The sequence below is a fragment of the Raphanus sativus genome, chromosome 1 (assembly GCF_000801105.2).
Source record: "Raphanus sativus cultivar WK10039 chromosome 1, ASM80110v3, whole genome shotgun sequence".
Classification (NCBI taxonomy): domain Eukaryota; kingdom Viridiplantae; phylum Streptophyta; class Magnoliopsida; order Brassicales; family Brassicaceae; genus Raphanus; species Raphanus sativus.
The window spans coordinates 5,919,242-5,942,867 of NC_079511.1; the positions used below are offsets into that span (position 1 = coordinate 5,919,242).

The 23,626-nt window shown below is 37.1% G+C and overlaps 8 protein-coding genes across 11 annotated transcripts in view; 2 read left to right on the top strand and 6 right to left on the bottom strand.

Moving 5' to 3' along the window:
* Nucleotides 1-50: 50 nt before the first annotated feature.
* LOC130510660 (glyceraldehyde-3-phosphate dehydrogenase, cytosolic) lies at nucleotides 51-2,214 on the bottom strand. Its single transcript, XM_057007204.1, has 9 exons — nucleotides 2,087-2,214; nucleotides 1,980-2,009; nucleotides 1,796-1,896; nucleotides 1,521-1,636; nucleotides 1,339-1,438; nucleotides 1,079-1,225; nucleotides 934-994; nucleotides 603-843; nucleotides 51-508 (listed from the first exon to the last, which is right to left on the bottom strand). The coding sequence occupies exons 1-9, from the start codon at nucleotides 2,088-2,090 to the stop codon at nucleotides 292-294; spliced, it is 1,017 nt and encodes a 338-aa protein (XP_056863184.1). The 5' UTR covers nucleotides 2,091-2,214; the 3' UTR covers nucleotides 51-291.
* Nucleotides 2,215-5,289: 3,075 nt separating this feature from the next.
* LOC108853130 (trihelix transcription factor GT-1) lies at nucleotides 5,290-7,464 on the bottom strand. The gene is made up of 5 exons (XM_018626618.2): nucleotides 6,785-7,464; nucleotides 6,551-6,592; nucleotides 6,279-6,410; nucleotides 5,873-6,106; nucleotides 5,290-5,791 (listed from the first exon to the last, which is right to left on the bottom strand). The coding sequence occupies exons 1-5, from the start codon at nucleotides 7,353-7,355 to the stop codon at nucleotides 5,583-5,585; spliced, it is 1,188 nt and encodes a 395-aa protein (XP_018482120.1). The 5' UTR covers nucleotides 7,356-7,464; the 3' UTR covers nucleotides 5,290-5,582.
* A 653-nt stretch (nucleotides 7,465-8,117) lies between these two features.
* Nucleotides 8,118-10,520, top strand: LOC108807380 (serine/threonine protein phosphatase 2A 57 kDa regulatory subunit B' theta isoform). Its single transcript, XM_057007230.1, has 4 exons — nucleotides 8,118-8,370; nucleotides 8,527-8,613; nucleotides 8,695-9,889; nucleotides 9,993-10,520. Exons 3-4 carry the CDS (start codon nucleotides 8,711-8,713, stop codon nucleotides 10,305-10,307), a joined length of 1,494 nt encoding a protein of 497 aa, XP_056863210.1. The 5' UTR covers nucleotides 8,118-8,370; nucleotides 8,527-8,613; nucleotides 8,695-8,710; the 3' UTR covers nucleotides 10,308-10,520.
* On the bottom strand, nucleotides 10,498-12,043 carry LOC108807400 (uncharacterized). Its single transcript, XM_018579685.2, has 3 exons — nucleotides 11,721-12,043; nucleotides 11,525-11,636; nucleotides 10,498-11,456 (listed from the first exon to the last, which is right to left on the bottom strand). The coding sequence occupies exons 1-3, from the start codon at nucleotides 11,923-11,925 to the stop codon at nucleotides 10,610-10,612; spliced, it is 1,164 nt and encodes a 387-aa protein (XP_018435187.2). The 5' UTR covers nucleotides 11,926-12,043; the 3' UTR covers nucleotides 10,498-10,609.
* Nucleotides 12,044-12,165: 122 nt separating this feature from the next.
* LOC108807389 (choline/ethanolaminephosphotransferase 1) overlaps nucleotides 12,166-23,626 on the bottom strand; it is a 90,153-nt gene continuing 78,692 nt past the window's right edge. The window contains exons 1-19 of one of the 2 annotated variants that reach the window (XM_018579673.2): nucleotides 15,616-15,774; nucleotides 15,206-15,360; nucleotides 15,062-15,071; nucleotides 14,921-14,971; nucleotides 14,714-14,791; nucleotides 14,532-14,607; nucleotides 14,432-14,454; nucleotides 14,245-14,345; nucleotides 14,039-14,133; nucleotides 13,809-13,877; nucleotides 13,647-13,716; nucleotides 13,387-13,450; nucleotides 13,266-13,306; nucleotides 13,090-13,174; nucleotides 12,957-13,019; nucleotides 12,800-12,858; nucleotides 12,652-12,704; nucleotides 12,493-12,565; nucleotides 12,166-12,385 (exon numbers count right to left, since the gene is read on the bottom strand). In XM_018579673.2, the coding sequence (XP_018435175.2) occupies nucleotides 12,364-12,385; nucleotides 12,493-12,565; nucleotides 12,652-12,704; nucleotides 12,800-12,858; nucleotides 12,957-13,019; nucleotides 13,090-13,174; nucleotides 13,266-13,306; nucleotides 13,387-13,450; nucleotides 13,647-13,716; nucleotides 13,809-13,877; nucleotides 14,039-14,133; nucleotides 14,245-14,345; nucleotides 14,432-14,454; nucleotides 14,532-14,607; nucleotides 14,714-14,791; nucleotides 14,921-14,971; nucleotides 15,062-15,071; nucleotides 15,206-15,342 (1,170 nt within the window). In that variant the 5' untranslated portion in view covers nucleotides 15,343-15,360; nucleotides 15,616-15,774 and the 3' untranslated portion in view covers nucleotides 12,166-12,363. Of the gene's footprint in view, nucleotides 12,386-12,492; nucleotides 12,566-12,651; nucleotides 12,705-12,799; nucleotides 12,859-12,956; nucleotides 13,020-13,089; nucleotides 13,175-13,265; nucleotides 13,307-13,386; nucleotides 13,451-13,646; nucleotides 13,717-13,808; nucleotides 13,878-14,038; nucleotides 14,134-14,244; nucleotides 14,346-14,431; nucleotides 14,455-14,531; nucleotides 14,608-14,713; nucleotides 14,792-14,920; nucleotides 14,973-15,061; nucleotides 15,072-15,205; nucleotides 15,361-15,615; nucleotides 15,775-23,626 lie in introns of those variants that run through there. The other variant, XM_057007245.1, reaches the window with a different exon arrangement.
* On the bottom strand, nucleotides 15,955-17,941 carry LOC108823615 (F-box/FBD/LRR-repeat protein At1g13570). 2 transcript variants are annotated; one of them, XM_018596899.2, is made up of 4 exons: nucleotides 17,709-17,941; nucleotides 16,768-17,568; nucleotides 16,539-16,697; nucleotides 15,955-16,456 (listed from the first exon to the last, which is right to left on the bottom strand). In XM_018596899.2, the coding sequence occupies exons 2-4, from the start codon at nucleotides 17,566-17,568 to the stop codon at nucleotides 16,166-16,168; spliced, it is 1,251 nt and encodes a 416-aa protein (XP_018452401.1). In that variant the 5' UTR covers nucleotides 17,709-17,941; the 3' UTR covers nucleotides 15,955-16,165. The 2 variants fall into 2 exon arrangements, with proteins under 2 accessions (XP_018452401.1, XP_018452476.1); XM_018596974.2 differs by having other exon boundaries at nucleotides 17,782-17,940.
* Nucleotides 18,488-19,477, top strand: LOC108856722 (phytosulfokines 1-like). 2 transcript variants are annotated; one of them, XM_057007282.1, is made up of 3 exons: nucleotides 18,488-18,622; nucleotides 18,809-19,006; nucleotides 19,151-19,477. In XM_057007282.1, the coding sequence occupies exons 2-3, from the start codon at nucleotides 18,875-18,877 to the stop codon at nucleotides 19,292-19,294; spliced, it is 276 nt and encodes a 91-aa protein (XP_056863262.1). In that variant the 5' UTR covers nucleotides 18,488-18,622; nucleotides 18,809-18,874; the 3' UTR covers nucleotides 19,295-19,477. The 2 variants fall into 2 exon arrangements, with proteins under 2 accessions (XP_056863262.1, XP_018486095.1); XM_018630593.2 differs by having other exon boundaries at nucleotides 18,509-19,006.
* Nucleotides 22,159-22,939, bottom strand: LOC130510700 (basic leucine zipper 43-like). The gene has a single exon (XM_057007271.1). The coding sequence runs from the start codon at nucleotides 22,857-22,859 to the stop codon at nucleotides 22,269-22,271; it is 591 nt and encodes a 196-aa protein (XP_056863251.1). The 5' UTR covers nucleotides 22,860-22,939; the 3' UTR covers nucleotides 22,159-22,268.

Sequence of the window (23,626 nt, forward strand, 5' to 3'; positions counted from 1 at the left end):
CGTTATGTTATAGATGAAGATACAGTGGGTTACTCAATTACGAGGACACAGATAAAAGGACATTTGATATTACGAATTATGAGGTTTAGATGAAGATAGGATTCAAAGCTGATAAAACATGATGCATCAAAGGCCTTAAGTAGAAAAACAACAACCGGTCTACAAACTTCTCATCACGTCACGTGAAAGGAGAAAAAGCCAAAGGAAAATAAAAGGTCTCATAGCCCAAAGAAATCTTATTCGAAAACGACAAATTACGACACCATTACATCATCGTAGATCTTGAGAGCTTTAGGCCTTGGACATGTGGATGATCAAGTCGACCACACGGGTACTGTAACCCCATTCGTTGTCATACCACGACACGAGCTTCACAAAGTTGTCACTCAACGCGATTCCAGCCTTTGCGTCAAAGATGCTAGACCTGTTGTCACCAACGAAGTCAGTTGAGACAACATCATCCTCGGTGTAACCAAGGATTCCCTTTAGCTTGCCCTCAGATTCCTCCCTGTGTAAAACAATCCAAACAGTTAGTTAAAATCTTACAAAAAGACCTGATGAAACAAACAAGTGAGATATTTAACTGGAACCGGAAAGCTTACTTGATAGCCTTCTTGATTTCGTCGTAGGTTGCAGCCTTCTCGAGTCTGACCGTGAGGTCAACGACTGAAACATCAACGGTGGGAACACGGAAGGACATCCCGGTCAACTTTCCGTTGAGCTGGGGAAGCACCTTTCCGACAGCCTTGGCAGCTCCGGTGCTGCTGGGAATGATGTTGAAGGATGCGGCTCTTCCACCTCTCCAGTCCTTCATTGATGGACCATCAACAGTTTTCTGGGTAGCTGAATTCACACAAACAAACAAAATGTAATTTCAGTTAACAGAACTTCAGGAATCAATGCAATTAAAATGAAACTTTATATATATTATACCAGTGATAGAGTGGACGGTGGTCATGAGTCCCTCGACAATTCCAAACCTGTCGTTGATAACCTGCATAGACGATTTGCAAATTTCAATACAAGATCCATTCGGATAATTTTGAAAGGTAAAAAAAAAAGGAAGACAAAAGGAGACCTTGGCAAGTGGAGCAAGGCAGTTGGTGGTGCAACTAGCGTTGGAAACAATGTTGAGATCAGACTTGTACTCGTGCTCGTTGACACCAACAACGAACATGGGAGCATCTTTGCTTGGTGCAGAGATGACAACTTTCTTGGCACCACCCTGCACACAAAACAAAAAAATCGTATGAGATACTTAATACTTACAAACAAATGCTCTTAATAACGAAACACACATCTTATATTAAGTGATAAAGAAAATGGAAAAGACAAAACCTTCAAGTGAGCAGCAGCCTTGTCCTTGTCAGTGAAGACACCAGTAGACTCCACAACAAAGTCAGCTCCGGCCTCACCCCATGGGATATCCTCAGGGTTCCTTCAGGTTAATAAAACAGAAAACTATAAGTACGAAAGATGGACAAAGATTATTAACACAAATCATATACAGATACACATACCTGATGCCGAAAACAGTGACAGGCTTCTCACCGAAGAGAAGTGTTTTCTCATCCTTAACCTTGAGCTCGTTGTGCTTCCACTGTCCGTGAACACTGTCATACTTGAACATGTATGTCTGCAACAACACAAATACACAATATTCAATCAGAACGTCCATACTCGAAATCAATCAACATATAAACAAACAAACAAACATCAATCCGGTTTTAGATCTATGTGACTAACAACATCGAAGCTATTAACCAATAAGGATCCAAGTAAAGAAGAAACTCACCATGTACTCGGTGGTGATGAAGGGATCGTTAACAGCGACGAGCTCAACATCGTTCCTCTGAAGGATAACTCTAGCCACCAAACGACCGATTCTTCCGAAACCTTTCACCAACAACCATAAACTCATCAGATTCCACAGATCCAAAACTAACACAAACCTATAACGATAAAAAAAACACACTCACCGTTGATTCCGATCTTAATCTTCTTGTCAGCTACACAAACAAAAAAACGCGATTTAGAAACAATAACAGAAGAGCCAACGACGAAACTAGAGATCGAAGAAACTCACCCATTTCGAAATTGGAGATTACGAGAGAGAGATGTCGATGAGATCGAGAGAAAGCTAGGAGTGGTGAGCGAGGCTTTGGTGAGGCTTTGGGGTTATTTAAAGGGGATGATAAGAAAAAGTGATCGAAATTTGATCGTGTGGCTGAGAATTTTTCTTGGGGAAAAAGGTTACAGATTAAAGATTCAGTAATTATTGTTACGAGATTGTCCGTGACTTTTTAAGATTATTTACCGTTTCTGCCACTGTTTTGGCCAATTGTTTATGGTAGGATTAAGAAAGTAACTGGGAAACTAATGGCGCTTGGACTTCACGCTCAAGTAATGGAATATTCGAGGTTTATTACTCAGATCCTATGGGCTGGGCCGACGCAATCAGGCTAAGCAGCAGGTTTTGAAAATTTTACCACGTACCATGTGGTAAATGGTAATGATCATATATGTACCACGTACCATGTCCAACATATACACTGTTTTCTTGCGGCCCACCACCTAGGCCCGGCGCCAGTCTGCGTCTGTACCGTTTAAGGCTCTGGACACGTTTCCCCGCCCACGAGTCGAACTCGCGTTCCCTCAGCCGAAACCGAAAGATACCACTGGACTATCGCGTCCGGATTCATATACACTGTTTAATTTGCCAAATTTTGTTTTGTTGTTGAGGATACATTAGACATAAGAAGAATCGCCTATCCGGAGAATTTTAAGATATTCGGATCTGGATTCTTATCCGACGAATCCATGATTTTACTATTCTGATTCGGATCCAAATTTGGAAAGATTTTGGATATGATCTCAAATTGAAGTGGTATTTCGGATAATAAGTCTCGGGCATATGATACATGATAACTTTTTTTTTGAACTTTTTGTAATTTTTTATTTTTCTTCGTTTTTACTGTAAAAATATAGTTTGACAACACCACCTAAGTTTCACATGTATTAATGTATATCAACATATAACATATAGTTCCACGGTTTTATGGATAATTAATCAAAACATTTAGTTTAATATAAAGGCATGATTGAATCTATGATAACACTGTTCTGCTTACTTATGTTTCAAGGTGGCCATTTTCTTTTTACTTTTAGTACACTATCTTCAAGGTGGTAACTCTATATTCAAGGTGGTTTGCTTTTACTAATTACAAGGTGTATCATATATACTTGTGAAACTTTTAGCCTTCTAGATGTCACTATCAGGATAAGTTTGCGTTCTTGATATCAAAGATATTTTATAATGTGGTGTTATATATTCATCAAGTCGTGACTTCGTATTGAGACACATAGATGCTCCTTTCAGAGCTTTGGTTGGTCAGATGAACGTGACAGCAACAAATAAATCAACTTTAGCAATATGGTATGACTCTTGGCTTTTGCCAAAAGTCTCATCTTCTCCTCCTCTTATTTTTTCTCTCTTTTTGTATTAGGTGAAACAGTGAAAGCATATAAAATTCTTTAATCCGGTATGCATATGGATCCATACATCTCTATATAAACAAAAATACTGATCAGAGGTCAACAGTATATCATTTACAAAATTTTGAAATATTACTAATATAACCTGTAGATGTATTTGCACACATATAACACCTTCAAGTCAAGTGTATATTAACTATGTATGATCAAAACATTTAGTACTTTTATTTTTAAATTTTTTTAGTAAATTCAATCACGATGGTCTGTGGGGGACCATGTAAAGAAAATAACTAAGAACTTACGAGACAACTTTTTTCATTGCCTTGAAATTAATTTGAGAACTAGTGTGACATTCTTAATTGTTGATTTTTGAGCAGCTCTTAAGTGTTGAATATTTTGAGTTATCTTGTGAATTTTTATATGTTATTTCTAAGATATCATATTATTTTTTCTGGCTCCTATCACTTTTATCTTGAGGTATCTTGAGGTGTCATTATTCACAATGTTCTGAGTGATCGTAAAAGAGAAAAAGAACGAAATGATATCATTATCAAAGTATATGTTAAAATTCGATTCTTAAAAAAATAAAAAGAAAGAAGATAGATGCAAGTATTGATGCAAACACTCTGGACAAAGGAATATGATTGATGCAAACTTTAACGAATGGCATCTTTATCCATGCATATCTGATTAGAACCAATGTTAGTCCCGTTACATGATGGATTAGATCTATAGATAAGTGCGGGAAGAAACTTGTATTTCAATGTTTTAATTATGCCACTTCTATTTTTAAAGCCTGCTCATTAGATGACAACAAAAAGCTCACCAGATCCCACTAGACTTAATCATCTACACAATCGTTGAAGTGGGATGCCAGTGGCAATTCGACGAAGAAAACACAAATGACACTGCTAGACAAATATTAGAGTAGTATTAGTGAGAATGGAGCAATGCAACTTCTGAGGTCTTATGAGCAGAGCCGTGCCTATGGTGTTGAGAAAGAGGCAATAGCCTCAGGCCCCCTCCTCACATAGTAATTTTAGGGCCCCATTTTTTGTTTATTTGGTTAAAAGAATTTATATTTTAGTCAATAGTATACTAGTAGTAAACATTTTAACATATTTACCGGACTAATATGTTTTCATTTTTATGTTATTCTTATGGGTTTTGCATTATCTATCATTGTAACTTTTTTTGTTTCGACTGTTTTCCATCTTTTTGTTGCTAAATACTTTTTAAACTCATTTGATATTCCGAATATGCTATATAATTTTATACATTTTAGTTTTATGTTTTATATTTAAATTAGCATTGATGAGATCGATCACACAATATTACATATAAAGTTTTAATATTGATCTTTGTCATTTTACGTAATATACAGTTCTATTCAAAAATATTTTCATATATACATAAATATATTTATATATAATGAAATATTAAATATACTTTTACTAAGAGATTAGTTGTCCTTAAAAAAATTCAGAAAAACTACATTGATAATTTATCGCCTTAGGCCTCTTAAACACTAGGCACGGCACTGCTTATGAGGCGAATCTTCTGAACTGAAACATAAAGTGTGTGCCTGTTAAAAATTGAATAAGTAGGTAAGCTCTTGTCTCTTACTATTTTTTTATCAAGGGAAAAAAACACGACAAGGAGATCATGAGGGAGATTCAAGCTCTAAAGAGACAACAAGCTAGCTTACTTGCCATGTCTTGATGGAAACATGTCAGAGAGACTTTCACATACAAAGGTGAACAAAAGAAAGTGAAAGATTTTTGTGTTACTAAAGATCAGAAAGTTTGTTTTCTTCTGCAGGTTCACAAGGGACTCGACACACTTTATTCTTTACATGAATGACGTATAAGATGAAGAGTGGCTGACACCACTCACGCCTCTTGTTTATTCCAAAATGCAACAAAACAAAAATACAATTTGAGGACTTATTGGCCTGTAAGGTGAATCCAAACTTTTTGTCCTACTGAGCGGGAATTTACAATGGGAATGGAAATATATATTTACAGGGACAGTTCTGTGATTCGATTAGCCGTTGATGGATGGACTTGGACAAAAAAGTTCTGAGATCACATCCTCTCTCTCACTCCTCGGTAGACAGCACCAGGCTGAAGATCATCCATGTTGTCTATGTTCCTAAAGCCATCACCCTGTAGACATGTCCACCCTCGTCTAGCCAGAAAGTCGCGGTAATCTTCTTCCGTGTAGAAGATTTTCTCTTCCGTATGGACTGGTAACTGGTTGGAATCATCATAGTGGCAAACCCTGATGGCCAGTCCTGCAATTAAAACAGGTTTTTGGATACTGAGTAAAAGATACAGTTTTCAAGAGATAGGGAATGTAGTTGGTTGGTCTTTACCATCATCGACATGGAGTAGGTAGTTCCCTAAGGGCATGTCTCGGTCAAGACAACGAACAACCTGATCTTCATCTTCTAACCAAAACGCCCTCCGGGTTCTTAATCTAAAAGCAGACCTGATTGTCTCTTTGATTGCTTCAGCAGTACCATCAACACCGATTCTTCTTGTATAGTCGCCTAATTTCACAGTTATGACCCTCCCACCAAAAGGCTGTTGACCATGAGCATCACCACCTGCTTGTATATAAACATTGAAACAAAGAAGGAAAAAAAAGCTCTGATTAATCACAAGAGACAGACAAAACCAGTCAAGCAGAGGAACATAGGCACATAACTGTAAGTGATTTCGTTCATAAGAGTTAGAAAACGCTCAAGTTATTTTTTTCTTTCTGAGACTTATTATTACCGTTTCCAGGAGTCTCTCTCCAGTTCCAAGGAGGAACTCCATTGGCTGGAACAGCATCAACTGCAGTGATTGCAAGAGGATGACCATCATGATCAAGACTCCTTTCAAGGTTTAACGCCGGCCTGCCATTAGCTAGAACATAGATAGGAAACACTTGTCAATATTAAAAGACACATACACACATCCTCTAGAAACCAAAACTAAACCAACAAACAAATAAGCTTCAAGAGGCAATGGACGAACAAAAAAAATTATAGACAAGATCACAGTACCTTCAACAACGGATCCAAAAGGAATGCTCGGATCATCAAAACCTACGATGAAACATAAAAGTCACCACCTATAAGCATATCAAGTTCCAAAAGCATTATCTTTACTATAGAATGGGGCACTCCAATAGTATCTTCTCAGCCTAAAGCATTGCCCAAACTATAACAACCATCTTATCAATACAAACCCTAATCCCATCTAGGTTTCCTCTAAATATAGCCAATCAAAGTTGTTACCTTTATCAGTAAATTGCATAAAGGAATCAACTTTAGCAATGGGCGTATTAGTAGGACTCTTGCTATACTGTGTCACTTTCTTACTCCTCTCCCTCAGAATATCTTCAATCTCCTTGTAATAAGACATCTTCGCCGACACATTCCCCCTGTCCTGATGCTTGGCCTTTTTGTACTCCTTCAGCAGATTCCTCCACTTATCGGTACACATGGTCGGAGACCGGTCGAACCCTTTCTCCCTCATCTTGGCCGAGATCTGCTCCCAGAGATGCTTGTTGGATTTGGAGGTGTTGAAGAGACCGTCCATGCCTCGGCGGAACATGATCAGGGAACGAGTCTCGTCTTGTACCCAGGTCTCCGCTCGTTTCTTGGGGGGTTTGACTTCGTGATCCTCGCCGCCGCTGCTTTCTCCGAGGAGAAGAATCTGTTGCGGCTGGAGATGATGAAGATTGTGGTGATGGTGATTGTGGGGCTGTAGATCTCCATCGATGATCATGTTGCGTGCGGTGGTGGAGGAATTGGTGGTATCGTCTTTGTAGAATTCATTGGGACGAGGTTTGTCGGAAACGAACATTGCTGTCTTTACCGGAGACGGAGAGACAATTTTGTTGGCACCGAGCACATAGAAAATGTGGCGACTGTAGCAACTTATTTTGGTTTTTTGGGTGATTAATTAATTTGGGAGGGTTTTGTTATTCTACAAAAATATGTGTTTTTGGATAACTACAAAATTTTAAAATTATTGAAACGTACTAGTATTAAAGTTATTAGCCAAATATATGAAACTAATTTATATATCTATTATTTTGAAATGGATATATAAATATATAATACATAGCCAAAAGAGCTTTAATTTTTAACTTTGGGGTTTAGTCTACTAATGTTTAGATGGGGTTGTATATTTAAAATAATATGAAAAGCAAAACTGCTGATGTTTTTGATTAAAATTTATATCTTTAAAGATTAAATGGGAATATATATTTTTCTAGAGACATTTTAATTATAGATTGAACCAAACACTAGCTATCAAATGAGGAAAAAAAGGTAGACAAGAACAAACCAGGCATATGATAAAATGAAACCGTGGGTCCATAGACTCATATCAATCAAACTACTTTCGATATTAATGAAACAGACAGGTCCAATAATACTTGATTCATTTTTTTTTTTTAAATCATTATTTTTCATTATTTAGTTATTTTTAAATCAATAATACTCTAAACCGAAATTAATTTAGTCTTTCAACCAATTCATACGTATAAATCATAGGTTAGGGCAGTGTTAAAAGTTTGGTTCAAAAAACATATTTAAAAGTGGTCTGCCTGAAAATAATACAAGCGAAAAGACCTGGCAGGCCAGACCAAACACACACACACACAAAAAAAACAAATATTTAAAATTAATTAAATTAAAATAAAATAGATTGCGAGTTTTGATTAGCCAGCCATCGGAGAGATTAGAAGAAAGAATGATAGATAACTGGATCACGAGAGGCGACGAATCACAAAGACGAAGAAGAAGAACTAATAAAACCTAAAAAGGGAATTTTTTTTTCTGTGAAGTCAACAGACAATGAAGGAAGGAAGGAGGTTTGTTGTGTGTGTGTGTGTGTGTGTGTAATCGGCGAATTTTGTTTGATCTGTTTGTTTGTTTTTTCCTCGTCACTTTTCCCCAAAATCGTTATTTTTTTTGTGATTTTTTATCTTTGTTTCAATGTAATGTTTCCTCTTTGATTGTTTTTTCAGAATCTGACCTCAAAATCGCATAAAGTTTCGTACTTTTGGCTCCGAGTTGCAACATAAGGGTTTTTTTTAGGGATCTCTCTATTACAGGTTCGTGATTCTTTTGCTGTGTGTTGATTGTTTCCTGTATTGTGAAGGTAGTTAATGAATGAGATTTGTTGTTCTTTCTAGGTTTTTTTTTAGAGTTATGTGGAAACAGATCATAAGTAAGCTTCCTAAGAAGTCTTCTTCTTCTAAGAACCATTCTTCATCTAATAATGCAACCGCATCTACTTCCAAGACTAGTAGTAGTCATGACAATGCTACAGGAAAATCTCACTCCAAGAACGCTCCTCCTCCAGCTGCTGCAAAGCCTCCTGCTTCTGCTTCCTCTCCTCCTAAAGATGGCAACTTTAACCGTAACGGGATCTACGAAGCCTTGCCGAGTTTCAAAGACGTTCCCAACGCAGAAAAGCCAAACCTGTTTCTAAGAAAGCTCAGCTTGTGCTGTGTCCTCTTCGATTTCTCTGATCCGACCAAGTGCGTCAAGGAGAAGGAGATCAAGCGGCAGACGTTGCTCGAGCTCGTGGACTACGTGGCTACTGCCAACGGTAAGTTCAGCGAGGCTGTTATCCAGGAAGCGGTTAGGATGGTGTCCGTTAACATATTCAGAACGTTGAACCCTCAGCCGCGTGAGAATAAAGTTATCGACGCGTTGGACTTGGAAGAGGAAGAGCCTTCCATGGATCCTTCTTGGCCTCACTTGCAGCTCGTCTACGAGCTTCTCTTGAGGTTCATCGCTTCCCCTGACACCGAGACTAAGCTTGCTAAGAAGTACATTGACCAGGGTTTCGTCACGAGGTTGCTTGACCTGTTTGATTCGGAGGATCCGAGAGAGAGAGACTGTCTTAAAACCGTTCTCCACCGCGTCTACGGTAAATTCATGGTTCACCGTCCTTTCATCAGGAAGTCCATAAACAACGTCTTCTACAGGTTTGTGTTTGAGACCGAGAAACACAACGGGATTGCTGAGTTTCTTGAGATCTTGGGGAGTATCATCAACGGGTTTGCTCTGCCGCTTAAGGAAGAGCACAAAGTGTTTCTGGTTCGAGCTTTGATACCTCTCCACAAACCGAAATGCTTGCAGATGTATCACCAGCAGCTGTCTTATTGTATCACGCAGTTTGTGGAGAAAGATTGCAAACTCGCTGATACGGTTATAAGAGGACTGTTGAAGTCTTGGCCCGTCACGAATAGCTCCAAGGAAGTCATGTTTCTAAACGAGCTGGAGGAAGTGTTGGAAGCGACTCAGCCGCCTGAGTTCCAACGGTGTATGGTCCCGTTGTTTCGCCGAGTTGCTCGGTGTCTGAACAGTCTTCACTTTCAGGTAAAGTTTGATGTTTCTGAGATGAGATTGAAAATGTGTATTGTCTGTTATGTTAGGCTACTTGTTGAGTGTTTTTTTTTGGCTTGATGTTTGTTTGTGGCAGGTTGCGGAGAGAGCTTTGTTCTTATGGAACAACGATCACATCGAGAGTCTGATAAAGCAGAACTGTAAAGTTATTCTTCCTATCATTTTCCCTGCACTGGAGAGAAACACTCAGAAGCATTGGAACCAAGCTGTCCATAGCTTGACGCTGAACGTGCAGAAGATATTTAATGACAACGATCCGGAGTTCTTCAAGGAGTGTCTTGCCAAGTTCAGAGAAAGTGAATCAAAAGAAGCTGAAGTCGAAGCGAAACGCGAGGCTACATGGAAACGTTTGGAAGAGATTGGGATGCAAAAGCAAATGACTTCTTCTTAAGGTTGCTTTAGTTGTAGAGAGAGAGAGGTTTTGGTTTTTTGTAATTTCGTTTTTACTACATTGGAATATTGGTTTTTTTTTTTTTTTTTTCTGTGGTATTCTCTCCAGAAAACTTAGTGAGAACAAGTTTCCATCTTATTTGAAGAGATGCAAAGATGTAAGATCTTTTTCTTTTTTTAATTTTCTTTATTTATGATCTTCTTGTTCACAGTCTGTAGAGAGCTTCAAGTTTTATAACACATGCAAATTTCATTAAAGATTACATCAAAATGAAACACACACCATAAGTTGCACAAAGAAACTCAATTCCACTTGCTCTTCAACTTATCAACATGTATAAACTCATACGTCAACACCAAGCTCCCATATCTTCTCCTCAACTCAAAGCTCTCTACCAATACATAACATCTATAACTCTTCCAATACGGTCCACCGCCTTCGAACCTCTCTGATCTCTTAATGCTAGACCTTATCTGATCACCCTTCTTAGACCAGCCAAACCTCTCCTCTTCCCATTTCATCTGCTCCAAGACCACAGAGCCAAGACCTATCTTCTCCTCGGTCCCTGAGGCACTACTAAACCAGACGACTTTATCTGAATCCACACCTTTTGACTCCCTTGCAATCTTCTTCTCTCCTCCAAGCTTAACCACCTCCGTTTCCACCTCCACATCAACCACAGCCTCAAACTGTTTATTCTCAACGTTCTCGCAGAAGAAAACCTCTTCAAACCTTTGGTGAAGAGTCACGCTGTAATACATGGATCTCATCATCTGATCTTTCGCATCTCCTTCTTTCACAAACAAGAACGGAACATACCACTTCCCAACCACAACGGTCTTGTCAAGATCAGGAAGCTCGTAACGACTCTTCGCATCCACAACTCCCTTTGCATCGTCAACCAAACCAAAGTCTTCGGAAGACGAGAAAGGAACCGTCCAGCCTTTCCTCCTAAGGAACCGTGGTGGTATGCCGTCTGAAGCAACAGACGTGGCGAAGAACTTACGGGTTGATGAGCCTCTTTGATGGATCTCGAACTGTTGGTATGTGTCATAAGGATCTAGAGGCCTTGGCGTAGCGTTGGGGATGTAAGAGAAGCAAAAGCAACAGGGAGCTCTGTCTCCTTCTTTTGCACTTACACATGCTTCTCTGCAAGTTTAAAGACAACAAAGATTAACGGTCTTAAACTTGCATGATCATCCAATTAGATTCATTACCCTGTGTGCTTCCCACGTCGCATTATGACGTAGTAAAGATTGGAGGAAGGAGGTTGATGAAGAACAGGAACAAACGCAACCGAGTCAAGCAGAACAATCCTGTCATCTCCACCTATGTTAAAACCAGAGTTCAGATACCAAAAAAAACAGAAAAAGAAGAAGAAACAGAACACAAATTAACAGAAAGTTAACGAACTTCCGATTTGGTACTTGACGGTGACTCTTGCGTTCTGAGGAAACGGCAAACCGTTGAGATCACAGCCAGCACATTTACCGAAGCAACACTTGGGCTGTGACTCCTCGTCTTGGATGACCAACACGCCTGAGTTTGGACCTTCTGCTTGCAACGTTAGCTCGGATGGGTTTGTCTGGTATTCAGACAAACGCTTAGTAACATACATCTCTTCTTTGATTCTTTCTTACTCTAAATCTCTCTTTGTGTCATCGTTTATATAAACAAACGATCACAAGAACGTGCCAGGAAGTTTACCAAGCTAGTTGTTTATAAGCTAATCTTTGACCCAATCTGTGGTTTGACTTCACATTTGTCAGAACCTCATGTGGATGATCTCATCAAGTATACAAAAATATTTGATTTTTTTATTCACCCGAAGAGGTTGAATGTAATAACTAATAACAAATTTTAACGGTAAAGAAATCACATTGATCGACATGTATAAAACATTATACAAAGTTCTACATAAGTTCACCTATTCCGATCAAACAAAATACAAAATGAATAAGAAGAAAATGCATCACTGATCTAAAACCGTATTTGATTATTGGCCGTATTGATCCTACGGTCCACACAGAAAAACAGCACCCGTAATGTTTCTTCTTCAAGCTTCTTTACGCGTGATCCTGTGGATAACAAGAAAACAAAAACAAGAGATATAAACGTTAATTCATTATGTTATCAAAAACAAGAACATGGAGCTTTTTTCACATGTTTTGAGCAGAAACATCACCTGAAGCAGTAGATTCCAAGAGCAGCAGTGATCTCATGGATGACAGATGTCGCAAAGTGCAAGTATAATGACACTGTTTTGCACCAGATACAAAAATGTAAGTGAAGAAAAACGAAGAGCTAGAGCTAAGTAAGGTTTGATTTTGTTTCAGGAGCAAACCTGTGAATATACAGTAGCCAAGAAGAACCCATAACTCATCGACTAGAGGAACCCTGAAAGACACAAGTTTGTCAGTTTTTATAAAGACCAAAAGAAACCCATGTAAGTTTCTGCAAAAGAATGTAAAGAGGAAAAGTAAAACATATACCCAGCATTCAATCTTGCGGTTAAAGCGTTTGCAAGTGCAAAGGGAAGATAGACTAGAGACTGCATTTGAAATTTAAAAAAATAATAACATGAGGTTACACTTTCCAAAAACCAGTAAGGTTGGAGATATGGGCGACATATAAAGGTATCTGATTTACCAAGCACATATTTGTTTTTAGTCCTTTTGGCTCATCACACAAGTGAGCAAGAATCATTCTTCCCTGAGAAACAAAAACGTTTTGAGTTGCAACTTTTTTGAATTGATAGTGTAACTAAGAACTAAAGACTTACCACCAGGAATCCAAATGCAAGTCCAGTTCCAAGTACAACTAAATGAGGGTATGTTTCTATCAGATTGATTGGAGACAAGTAATCCCTGTAAGAAAATAAGATCCAAACAATTTTCAACAATTAAGAAGAGAGAAAGATCGCAAGTCTTTTTCAGAAGAGTATAAAACAAGCTATACCATATCAAAACACCTCCAAGAAGAACCACGAAAGGATACAGCTGCATCCAAGAATCAAACAGAACATTAGTTCTCTACAATTTTAAGGTATATATCTAAAGTAAACTGGTTAGGAGATTACCATAGCTAATGCTAACACCATGCTCCCTTTTCTTGATTGAACAACTTTGTAGACATTTGACACACTGCAAGAAAAGTGCAACCAGCTTAGCAAATAGGAACTTACAATACTCTTTTTTTTTTGGGAAACAAACACTGTGACCAGAAGAATACTATTATTTTCTTTAAATATTCATCTATTTCATTAACAACAGAGTATTAATGCCATATCTCAATTTCGATTGCACTACTGAAAATTAACATCAAGTTTGGAAGACTCACTTGAATGCCACTGTTGGTATAACAGCGAACGCGATCATCATGTAAAGGACTGCTCTGGAAGTTTGGATCTCTAAAACAGAGGACTCAAAATTCAGTTCAAGAAAGCAAAGGCAGTAACGGTAAGAAAATTTGGAGGAAAAAACAATAGAAATATAATTTTACCATTAACAAATGGCACCCAACTAAACAATGGTATGGACTGCCCCAATTGCTGAGCCCACCATTCAGCACCTTTAGACAATACACAAAAAGTAAAGAAAGATAAAGAGTGGAAGTCAAGACCAATCACAACTATAGAAAGACATTGGTCTGAAATGAAAATACTTAGAGATAGACCAGATATTCTCAATAGTGGTAAAGTTCCAGGGACTGCAGACTAGAAAGAAGCATACCGACAATGGCTGTGAAGAAGTGGCTGACGAATATAAGTGCAAGACCCTCTGTAGGTCCATTGATGACCGGAAGAATTAGTGTGTTGGTGAAATAGCTAGATAAGTGTTGAGTAGATGAATTAGAAATTTAGAATAGATCTAACCATTTTCTCTAAGTATGAACCGAGTTAAGAGACATAAGCAGAGAGTTAAAAGCAGGGACTTACTGCTCCCATGTAGCTCCATAGAAAGGAATAGCTGAAATAACCCAGAACCAGAAAGTATCTCTTCCACACATTGCAGTGCTCCCAAATGCCATGGCTTCAAACTGTTTTCATTCTCAAAACTTTCAAACATCGATTCCAGGACGAGTAAGATGTACAAGAAAAAAGATAAATAGCATAGTTTACATACCGCACAAGCAAGTGCATCACAACCTGCCAAATGAAACACATGTCAGCAAAATCTAGAGAAAGAAACTTAAGATAAATAATCAAAAGGAGAAACAAATCACCGTGATCGAAGAGCTCTCCCAATGGGCTAGAGGAGTTTGTCCTTCTAGCTTGCTTCCCATCAACCGCATCGAATGTCTAATAATATCTCACAAGGTGTCAGGCAAAATGACTTAAACACACATAAAGCAAGAAGATAGAAACGAAAGTTAAAGACTTTTGAAGAAAGGAGAGAGACGCAGACCTGATACAAGAATAGAAGTAAACCATGTGCGAAGTGAACCCAACGTGGAGGAGGAGAGTCCAACTGAGGTGAATATATCTAAGACAGGTAAAGAAAAGTGTCTTAAAAAAACCAAATCCATATGCAGAAAAGAACAGTTCACCAACAAGAAAAAAAAGGACCAACTGCTTAACGAGACTAAAAAAAACAAGACATAAAATCACTCACGTAGCCTAGAAGGGAAGATGTGACTAGAAACATGAACCCCATAAGCGTTATCTGCAAACACACAAACCCAAAAGTTTTAACTCAAAAGTAGTGACAACACCACATAAAGCAAATTTGGGGAAACAGGAATCACTTATATACCATGTTTGGTCTGGATATGTTCAGTAACAGAGAGGGGAACACCACATGAAGAGACAAAAGAGAGTAAACAAACAAAAGTCAGATTTCTCATTTAACCACGTCTAAGTCAAACTAAAACCAAAAGCAAAACTTTTTAACACTTACGGCATCCAAAGAGGGAAGACTTTGACAAAGCGAGTCCAAAAGGGTTGAAGGACGTATTTGGCAAGATAAGAGTGATCCACTCCACTGTATTTGTACCTATGAAGTGCTGCCACACCATGCGCTCCTATGTATCCCATTCTTCTCCAATCTACTTACTGCCGGACACAGAAAAACAATAACAATCCTCAATTTCAAACTAAAAGAGGTTAAAAGCATGGATTTTTGAATGTCTTACTACTACCAATTTCTAGATTCCCTAAAACGCTAAATCAAGAAAATGAGCATAAACCCATTCTACAAAAAGAACAAAACTTTTGCTCGAACTGAGACGGGGCCGTAGAGATTGGTATATAATTATAAATTTGGATCTTCTGCTACAAAATAAACAAAGAAGAGAGGAGTGTGCTTACTATGGCTCTGGTGGTTGTAGCGACCAAAAATAAAGGACTAGCCTTTTTTGAGTTTCTGTGTCCGAGAAAAGAGAGTAGAAAGAGAGGGCGGTGAGATGTCTGTCACCCGCACTATTTGGCCCTATAAGAAGAGGGTAAGCAAGCCAGAGGGGGACCCAGAAGCTATGAAGGAGAGAGCTTTTGCGTTTCCTCCGCGTTTCCCACACGTGCCTACGATATTTCTTTCCACTTTTGTTGTTTTAAAAATATCTTTCCATTACAACTACTCGGTTTCAATGGTGTTAAGGAAACTGAAAGTTAGTAACTTTCACTATCTTTGCTGTAATGTGCAAACATCAATGAAGTTTTGAATTTCTTGCTTTTTATGATTTGATAATGTAATCTTTACATTGTATAACAAAAGTCTCTTGCAACCATTATTAACTCTCTTTATTTTTAATCATCCATCTTTGGTCAGACTACTACATCAAAAACTTCACCTCCCATCATATTATTATTTTCAAAACCCTCAAATGCACATACACAGAGAGAGAGAGTAGTTAAACCGACTTTAATCTTGAAGGAAGAGTAACTGTGCTCGTGGAGAGACACGCGGGAACCTGAGCAATTCCACAACCATCTCCATCCTCGCATCTTTATCTGACAAACTCGACGTTACGATAACCGTCTCCAGAACCGGTGAAGTTCCAAGCAAGAATCTGATAAACTCCAACTCGTTCCTGATCCCAGAAACGTCTGTCATCCTCACCGTTTCTAGCCTCGGGAGTTTGTACTCGAAATAGTCTCTTTCGAAAAGGTCGAAACTTTCTTCTTCTAGAGGAAACAGTTGGATTGGTGAAGCCTATAACAGTAGAAATAGCAACTTATGGTCACAATAACAAAACCTTCGAGAGAGAGAGAGAGAGAGAGAGAGTTAACATTACCGAAACTTTGAGCTCTTTGAGGTTAGGTGAGTGAGTGACCAAACGTAGAAGAACTAGTACCTCACTTGCATCTTCAAAACTTACTTGGTAAAGCTCTATAGTCTTGAGATGAATGTAAGTAATCGGAAGCCTTCCCGGGTCATCTCCTATGCTCAAGTACTGCAACCAAAGATAACTTTATCATCGATCATGATTACCAAAAGTATTAGAATCGAAGCAAGAGTTTTACCTTAGTGAAGTAGATATAACCAACGAGCTTCTCAAGAAGGGGCACACCACCAAGGAACTTAACAAGATTATAATCCGAACTCTGCTCAAAATCAGAAACATCCTCATGCATGTACATGGAAACCGATATCGCGACGAGCTTAGGCGTGTTCTCCAAGAAAATGTCTTTGAACTCGCCGTCTAGATACAAGTACATGAGATTCGGAGCCGATATGCTCAGCACCAAACTGTCGAAGTAAGACAGAGACAAGAACTCGAGAAGCGGACATCCAGAGATCAGACTCTCAATGGCCTCTGGAGACACGAGGATCTGGTGGAGGTTAAGAGACTTGAGATACGAGAACCCTGTGAAAGACTTTGGCGGGTCGAACTCGCAGTGACAGAGCTCCAAACGGGTGAGTTTCAAACATTTGAAGAGACAAGAAGGGACCCTGAACTCACCTTCTCCTAACTCGAGGACGAGCTCCTTGATCCCGTTCCTGGAGAGGAAGAGGAGCCACTGGTCGATGTCGGGACGGCATTGCAAGAAGGAAGTGGAGAGCTGGAACTTGTGGATGGGGCCTTGGTGGAGGAGGAGGACTCCTGTGATGAATCTGACGAGATTGGTCTCGACGAGGGGGCGGTCGGTGGCGGCGGGGACGCATTTCTCGTCGAACATGAGGTCGGTGAGTGTTGACCATTTGTATCTCCATTTGGTGGATAGGACGCTCGTTCTGATCGCGTCTCTGATTGAAAGACGAGTGAGGATGTTCTCGAGTATGCTCTGTGGTAGATCGCTTACGAGATCCGGAGATTCACCCATCTAATTACACATACAAACCAAACCAAACCAATGATCATCACATCAACACACGAAAACAGATTCCAAGAGTCTTAAACCCTAATCAGCCCTCTAAAACTAAACTATACAGAGAACATTGGGAAGATAGATAAAGACTCCACCTTTGAAGGACGAAACAGGGCATAGATGATTGCAATGCGACGAAACTGATTAACCCAGAAAGAAAAACCGAACCTTTCTCTTTTTTTGTCTGCTTGAATCTCGAGCGGTGGTTGGTAAGGAAGGTCGTTGATCGGTGAAGTTCGTTCAGATAGGGAAATAGTTACAAAATGATCTCAGATTTTGCTCTCATCATGCCCTTTTTACTTTTTGCAATTAAAAGCTGCGTTTTTGGCCCAAAGACTTTTTTTTTTATTTACATCAATATTTATTTTGTATTGAAAGGGTATACATACGACTACATACACACATACATTTCTACAGATTAGTTATCTATACAAATTTTATTTTAAAGTCATCTGATTTCATGATTACAGACAAACACTCTTTGAGGAAAACAACACCATCTATACAACTTTTCAAAACCGTCATCATCAATCAATAATACAATAATACCAAAGCATCGTTAAGATAAAAACTGTTACTTCCGATTGGGACTTGTATTGTAGACTAATGACTTGTCTTGGGGGTTGAGACATGTATTGTAGGTCTAATGACATGTACAATAAAAGATTCGTTACATACAAGACTCAGGAAGGGATTGTTTTGTCATTACATGAGGGGATTTTTTTTTTTTTTGTGCTAACTTATGAGGGGATTGTTTCTCTAGCATATTTGATTAGATCAATAAGTATAATAAGTACATAACAACTAGTCGGCGATTATACTACTACTTAAGCCTTCTTTTTCTCATTTTCTATGGGTTTAACCTCTTAAGTAATGCTATAGTTTCCTTTTTATTTTACTAGTTTTTTACAAACAAGTCCATGGTGTTTCGATATACTGAAAGTCACACTGAAACCAGAAGAAGTGATGTTTCCAAGGAAAATTAATGCGTTGACCCCAAGATACCAAAGTTTGACTTCCCTTTTTCTCTCTCTCTGCTTCATCGATCTTTCATTGTTCTTCAGAAAAAGCCCATTTCTCAATACAGCATTTATGATCTATCCAGCTGCATCTTTATTAATACTATAATAAAGTCAAATATCTCCGTATTGTTAATCATTTATGTATAAATTGTATATGATGGCTTTATATGTAGGGGAAAGAACACTATATTAAACTCTTCATATCTTTTAGAGAGGAGAGGAAGAGAGAGAGAGAGAAAATGATGAAGAATCAAAGTAAAGCGTTGGTCATCTTCTTCACTTTAGTTCTGCTTCTAAGCATGGCTTCAAGTGTTATTCTAGGGGCAGATGGTCATGCTCCTCCTAAACTGTCTCCCTCCTCTTCCACTCAAGTAAGCTTGTCGATGCACTCATGTTTACTTCTTCTTATTCCTCCTAAAATCAGAAGTTAAGATCTTTTTGATACCTGAAATTCATTGACTGTATAAATGAATAGATTCGAGTAGTTTTACTTCTTTGTCGTTTTGTGTAACTAGGAGAAAGAAAGAAATAAAGAAGGTGATGGAGATGGAGTAGATCAGTGCAAGAGTTCGGACAGTAAAGAAGAATGTCTTGTTAAGAGAACCTTAGCTGCTCACACCGATTACATCTATACACAAGACTTAAAGTCATCTCCTTAAAACAAGAACATAACTCTTTTCCTTTAAACAGTAGAAGCTATGATCAGAGTCTCCTTTACCATGTGCTCACGACTTTATGTTCTTTGTTATTTTATTCTAATCTTCGTTTGATTTCTGTGAATGTTAACTTGTATTTATCCTGCAACATCAACTTTATTTATTTGTCGTTAGACAAAACATCAAGTTTAATTGGGCTAGACGACCAACGAAAAAGTTTAAGTGGGCTGTTGAGAAAAACTAACTGGGCTTATAGCTTTGCGTGATAGGCTCAAATACAAGCTTTATATTTCATGAAAACCATGCAAAAGGTTGATACTTGCGTAGGCGGTAGGCATTTTATAATTGCATATAGGTACACGTTACGCATGTATTACGAAGTGGTGACTGATCTGACAATAAATTATGTTTAACATAGTTATTATTTTTGTTTATTAAAAGTTGATATTGATATACTAAAGTATACTATTATTTTATAGTATTTAACTATAATTACTATAATTAAGAAGACTAGTTAGCATATTAGCTCATTCCAATATTACAGTAAATGAATTTGTAACGCTTTGATCATCCACGGTTAGTGGATTGTTTCGCTCATGGCACGGCCGAGAACTTCTTATGTTTAATCATTCGGTTTGTAGGTGTCATTTCGTGCAATGGACATTACATTAACTTTTTTGAGACTTTTTTTTTTGTATATGGATTTTGAAATCCTCATATAACCTTTTTGATTTTTTTCTGAGTTTTATTATCACTTGCATGATATTTAAGATCAGTTTTCAAAAGATCGCTCATCATTTCACTATTATAGCTCAAACACAATGAATTTTTTTTTAAAATTCTAAATATATAATTGAAAATTTAAGTGCATTTTGATAACATACGTACTTTAACTAATTCTCTTAATGTTTTCAACATATATGATAAATCACCAAAATGTTATCTTATTATATAGGGGCAATAATATTATTGATTACAGTGTTGTTTTAGTTATAAAGAGGTTTGGGTCGAAGTTCTAATCCTCCAAACCCAAAACCATAGCATCTGGTATTAGTTACGTCCGGTGGTCACTCATACTAGAAATCTATGATATAATAGTTAGGATTCTTTCCAATTGAGGTAATGACCTCAGGTTCAATTTTTTATTTTTGACAATTCTTTATACTGTTTTCTTATGAATTAGTCTCCAGTTTGTTTTATATACCGTTTTTGCAGATGCACTATCACCAGGAGTCTCCACCTCCCTTTGTCTTATTTAATTTCAACAACCATCCACTATTCTAAAATAGTCTCATTCTCAACATTTGACGCAAGAAGATCTTATATATAACACACATGCAAAAAAAAAAAATTAATCCAATATGATTCAACTTTTAGGGAGAAAAACGACATTATCTCTCATATCTATCAAGAAAGTACATTTTAAACTGTTAACTATTAGAATGATATTTTTCATTTTTTACAATGAATAATACATTTGACTTTATAAATACCAGATAGCCTCGAGTTTAATATTAGCAAATAATATGCTAGACTTTTGGAAATACGTTTTTATTATGTTGCATAATATAGTGTTTAAACAATATATATATAGCATATAAATGTTTAAATTTTCTATTTCACGACAAATAATATATAGACTGAATTGTAACTCCCTTTTTGGTATAATTATCTTTGACTGTAGAAGATAACAGTCGAATAATTCATCTCCAACCAGGGGCGGATCCAGGTAAAAAAGAGGTGGAATCTGTGTCACATATTGTTTTCATTTTTTTCTTTAATAATTATCTAAAATTTATGCAAATATTCTTAATCTTCATTTTTAATTATATATGATTTGTAATATGTGCCACATACTAAATAAGTTGTTTGGTCCATCCCTGTTTCCAACCTATGAAAAACAGATAAATGTACGTAGAGAATTACTAAATATCTAGTGGAGATACGTTAATTTGTTTTCAGTTTAACGTAGTGTTTTTGTATGTACATCTCTTCTTTTGATTTTGCCAAAAATTTGAAGAAACAATTTCTAGGGGGGTTTGTCAACTCGAATTAGCAGTGCATATATAAATGGCTAAGCTATAATACAGTACTTAATAAGAAAAGGGGATAATGATTAAATGGTTGATTAAAATATAGGTCCACCACTTCTAGCAATCGAATGCTTCTTATATCTTTGTTTGCCATGAATAATTTCCTTGATGATACGAGTCTATTTATGCGGCGAACTGCAACTTTTAAGATGTAGTAGTATATATCGTCATAAATAACGATAAGTATAATATTTGGATGATTGTAATTATTTTCGTAGTTTATCCTAATTTATGGTTTAAAACTACACAAAAGTTAGCAACATATTGGTAAGTGCCAAAAAAATTGGTTTAAAATGCCAACAATTTTTCTTTTTTTTTGGTAAAAAATTGCCAACAAATTATTATAACTAAGGCACACATTCGTAGATTCGTACAATAATTAGTTGAAATTACGGAAATAAATAAATGAATATATTTTGTAGTTATTTTTTCGAGATGGGATTATACTATTTGTAGTTGTATTGAAAGTTACATTTAACTGATAAAATTTCGTGAGCATTCGTGCGTATATTCTTTTTTTTTTTTAAATATACTAGTATTTTGAAAAAACTGTTGTCCCCGTTAAATGTAATTCATGTCGTGATGCGTGAATCTAAATATTACTTGGAGTCATTATATTTGAAATTCTGAAAGATTTAAATGGTTAATACTAATTTCCCATACATTTTTGTCGGATGTTATGATATGAAACCCGCTTTATTTTTGATAATATTATAGTATAGGTACGCGCATGATTATCAATAATATTCTTTTAAGTAACCCAAGTTGGCTACAAGAAAGGATAGAGAAGAACATTACATTTATTAATATTTTATATCATAAAATACTACATGATAGTTATGAAATCTACATTCTTGACACAAGCAGAACAACGATCAAGATCATTAACACAACTCAAAATCTCTGCCCATTAGGTTTGAATCCGATCTAGAGTTTGATATCGAATCTTCAAGCTCTCTTAGAAAATTGTTGTTTTCTTCGTTGTTGGATTTTATCTCAGAGATTAGCTGTCTGAGATTAGAAGTCTCCTCTTTCAGCTTAGCGTTCTCCTTCAAAGCAAGCTGATGGCTTTCAGATACGCGGTTTAGCTTATCGATAAGACAGTGATTATCAGTACGAAGTCTTATCACTTGAGACCAAAGCTCGTCGAGATGTCTCTGCTTTCTCATCCTTGACCTTCGAGCAGATTCTCTGTTAGAGATCATCCTTCTTTGTTTCCTCTCATCGATGGCCACGCTTTGTTGGTGATCGTCGTCTGATGTTGAGTTGTTACTCGTCGTTAGATCCTGAACGTTGGATGATGAAGAGTAGTAGTTGTTGTTGCTCATCAGACCGTTGATGTAGTAGGAGGAAGAAGAAGTAGGAGAAAGGGGCATGTTAAAGTATTGGGAGTCCATGCTTGGTGTTTGGTTATTATATATTTCGGGTGATACATATTGGAAGTATCCTGTGAGTTCCGCTGGAATTGTGTTCATGATCTTTGCTTTGATAAATATGTCTTGTGGTAGAGAAAGATGATATTAAAATGTTTTGAAGAGAGAGAAATAGTTGTGTATTGTGTGAAGTGGTTTGAGGTGAAGAGGAAGAGAGGGAGAAGGGTTTTATAGAGATGCGAGGAAAAGGAATATGAGTTGTGTAGAAAATGGGTTGCATGTATATTATATTCTAATAAATAAATTATATTTAGAAAGATCAGTTCATTTAAGAAAGCTGTAGTACCATGATATGTATATTATATTCTAATAAATAAATCATACTTACAAAGATTAGACTGTATTATTAAACTATCTGTAGATCATTCAATCACGAAGTTTTATTATTATTATTTTGATGTTTTATCATGATAAAACTGATGTAGTAGAAACTAGAAGTATTTGCTAACTGAGTTTGGCTCTAACACAGGACCACAGCAACGCCCATGCCTATCCAAATGTATTTTCCTAAATTACTTAGTAAATCATTAATTAAAATCAATAACAGTTAATTAGGTGATCTCCCTACTGAACTTAATTATATATATATGCTTTAGTTAATAATTCTGGTAAAAATAAAAAGAAAAGATAAGAATATACTCCTAATGTTTGCCCTTTTTTCAGAAAAAAAAAATATACTCCTAATGTTTTAAACCGGCCTAAAATAGCTAACCCGGGAAACGTCTATTGGATCACCATGTTATAGGTCGATCCAAATTGTTCATGAATCACTGTATATACCACTATACCAGTGATATTTTAATACTAAT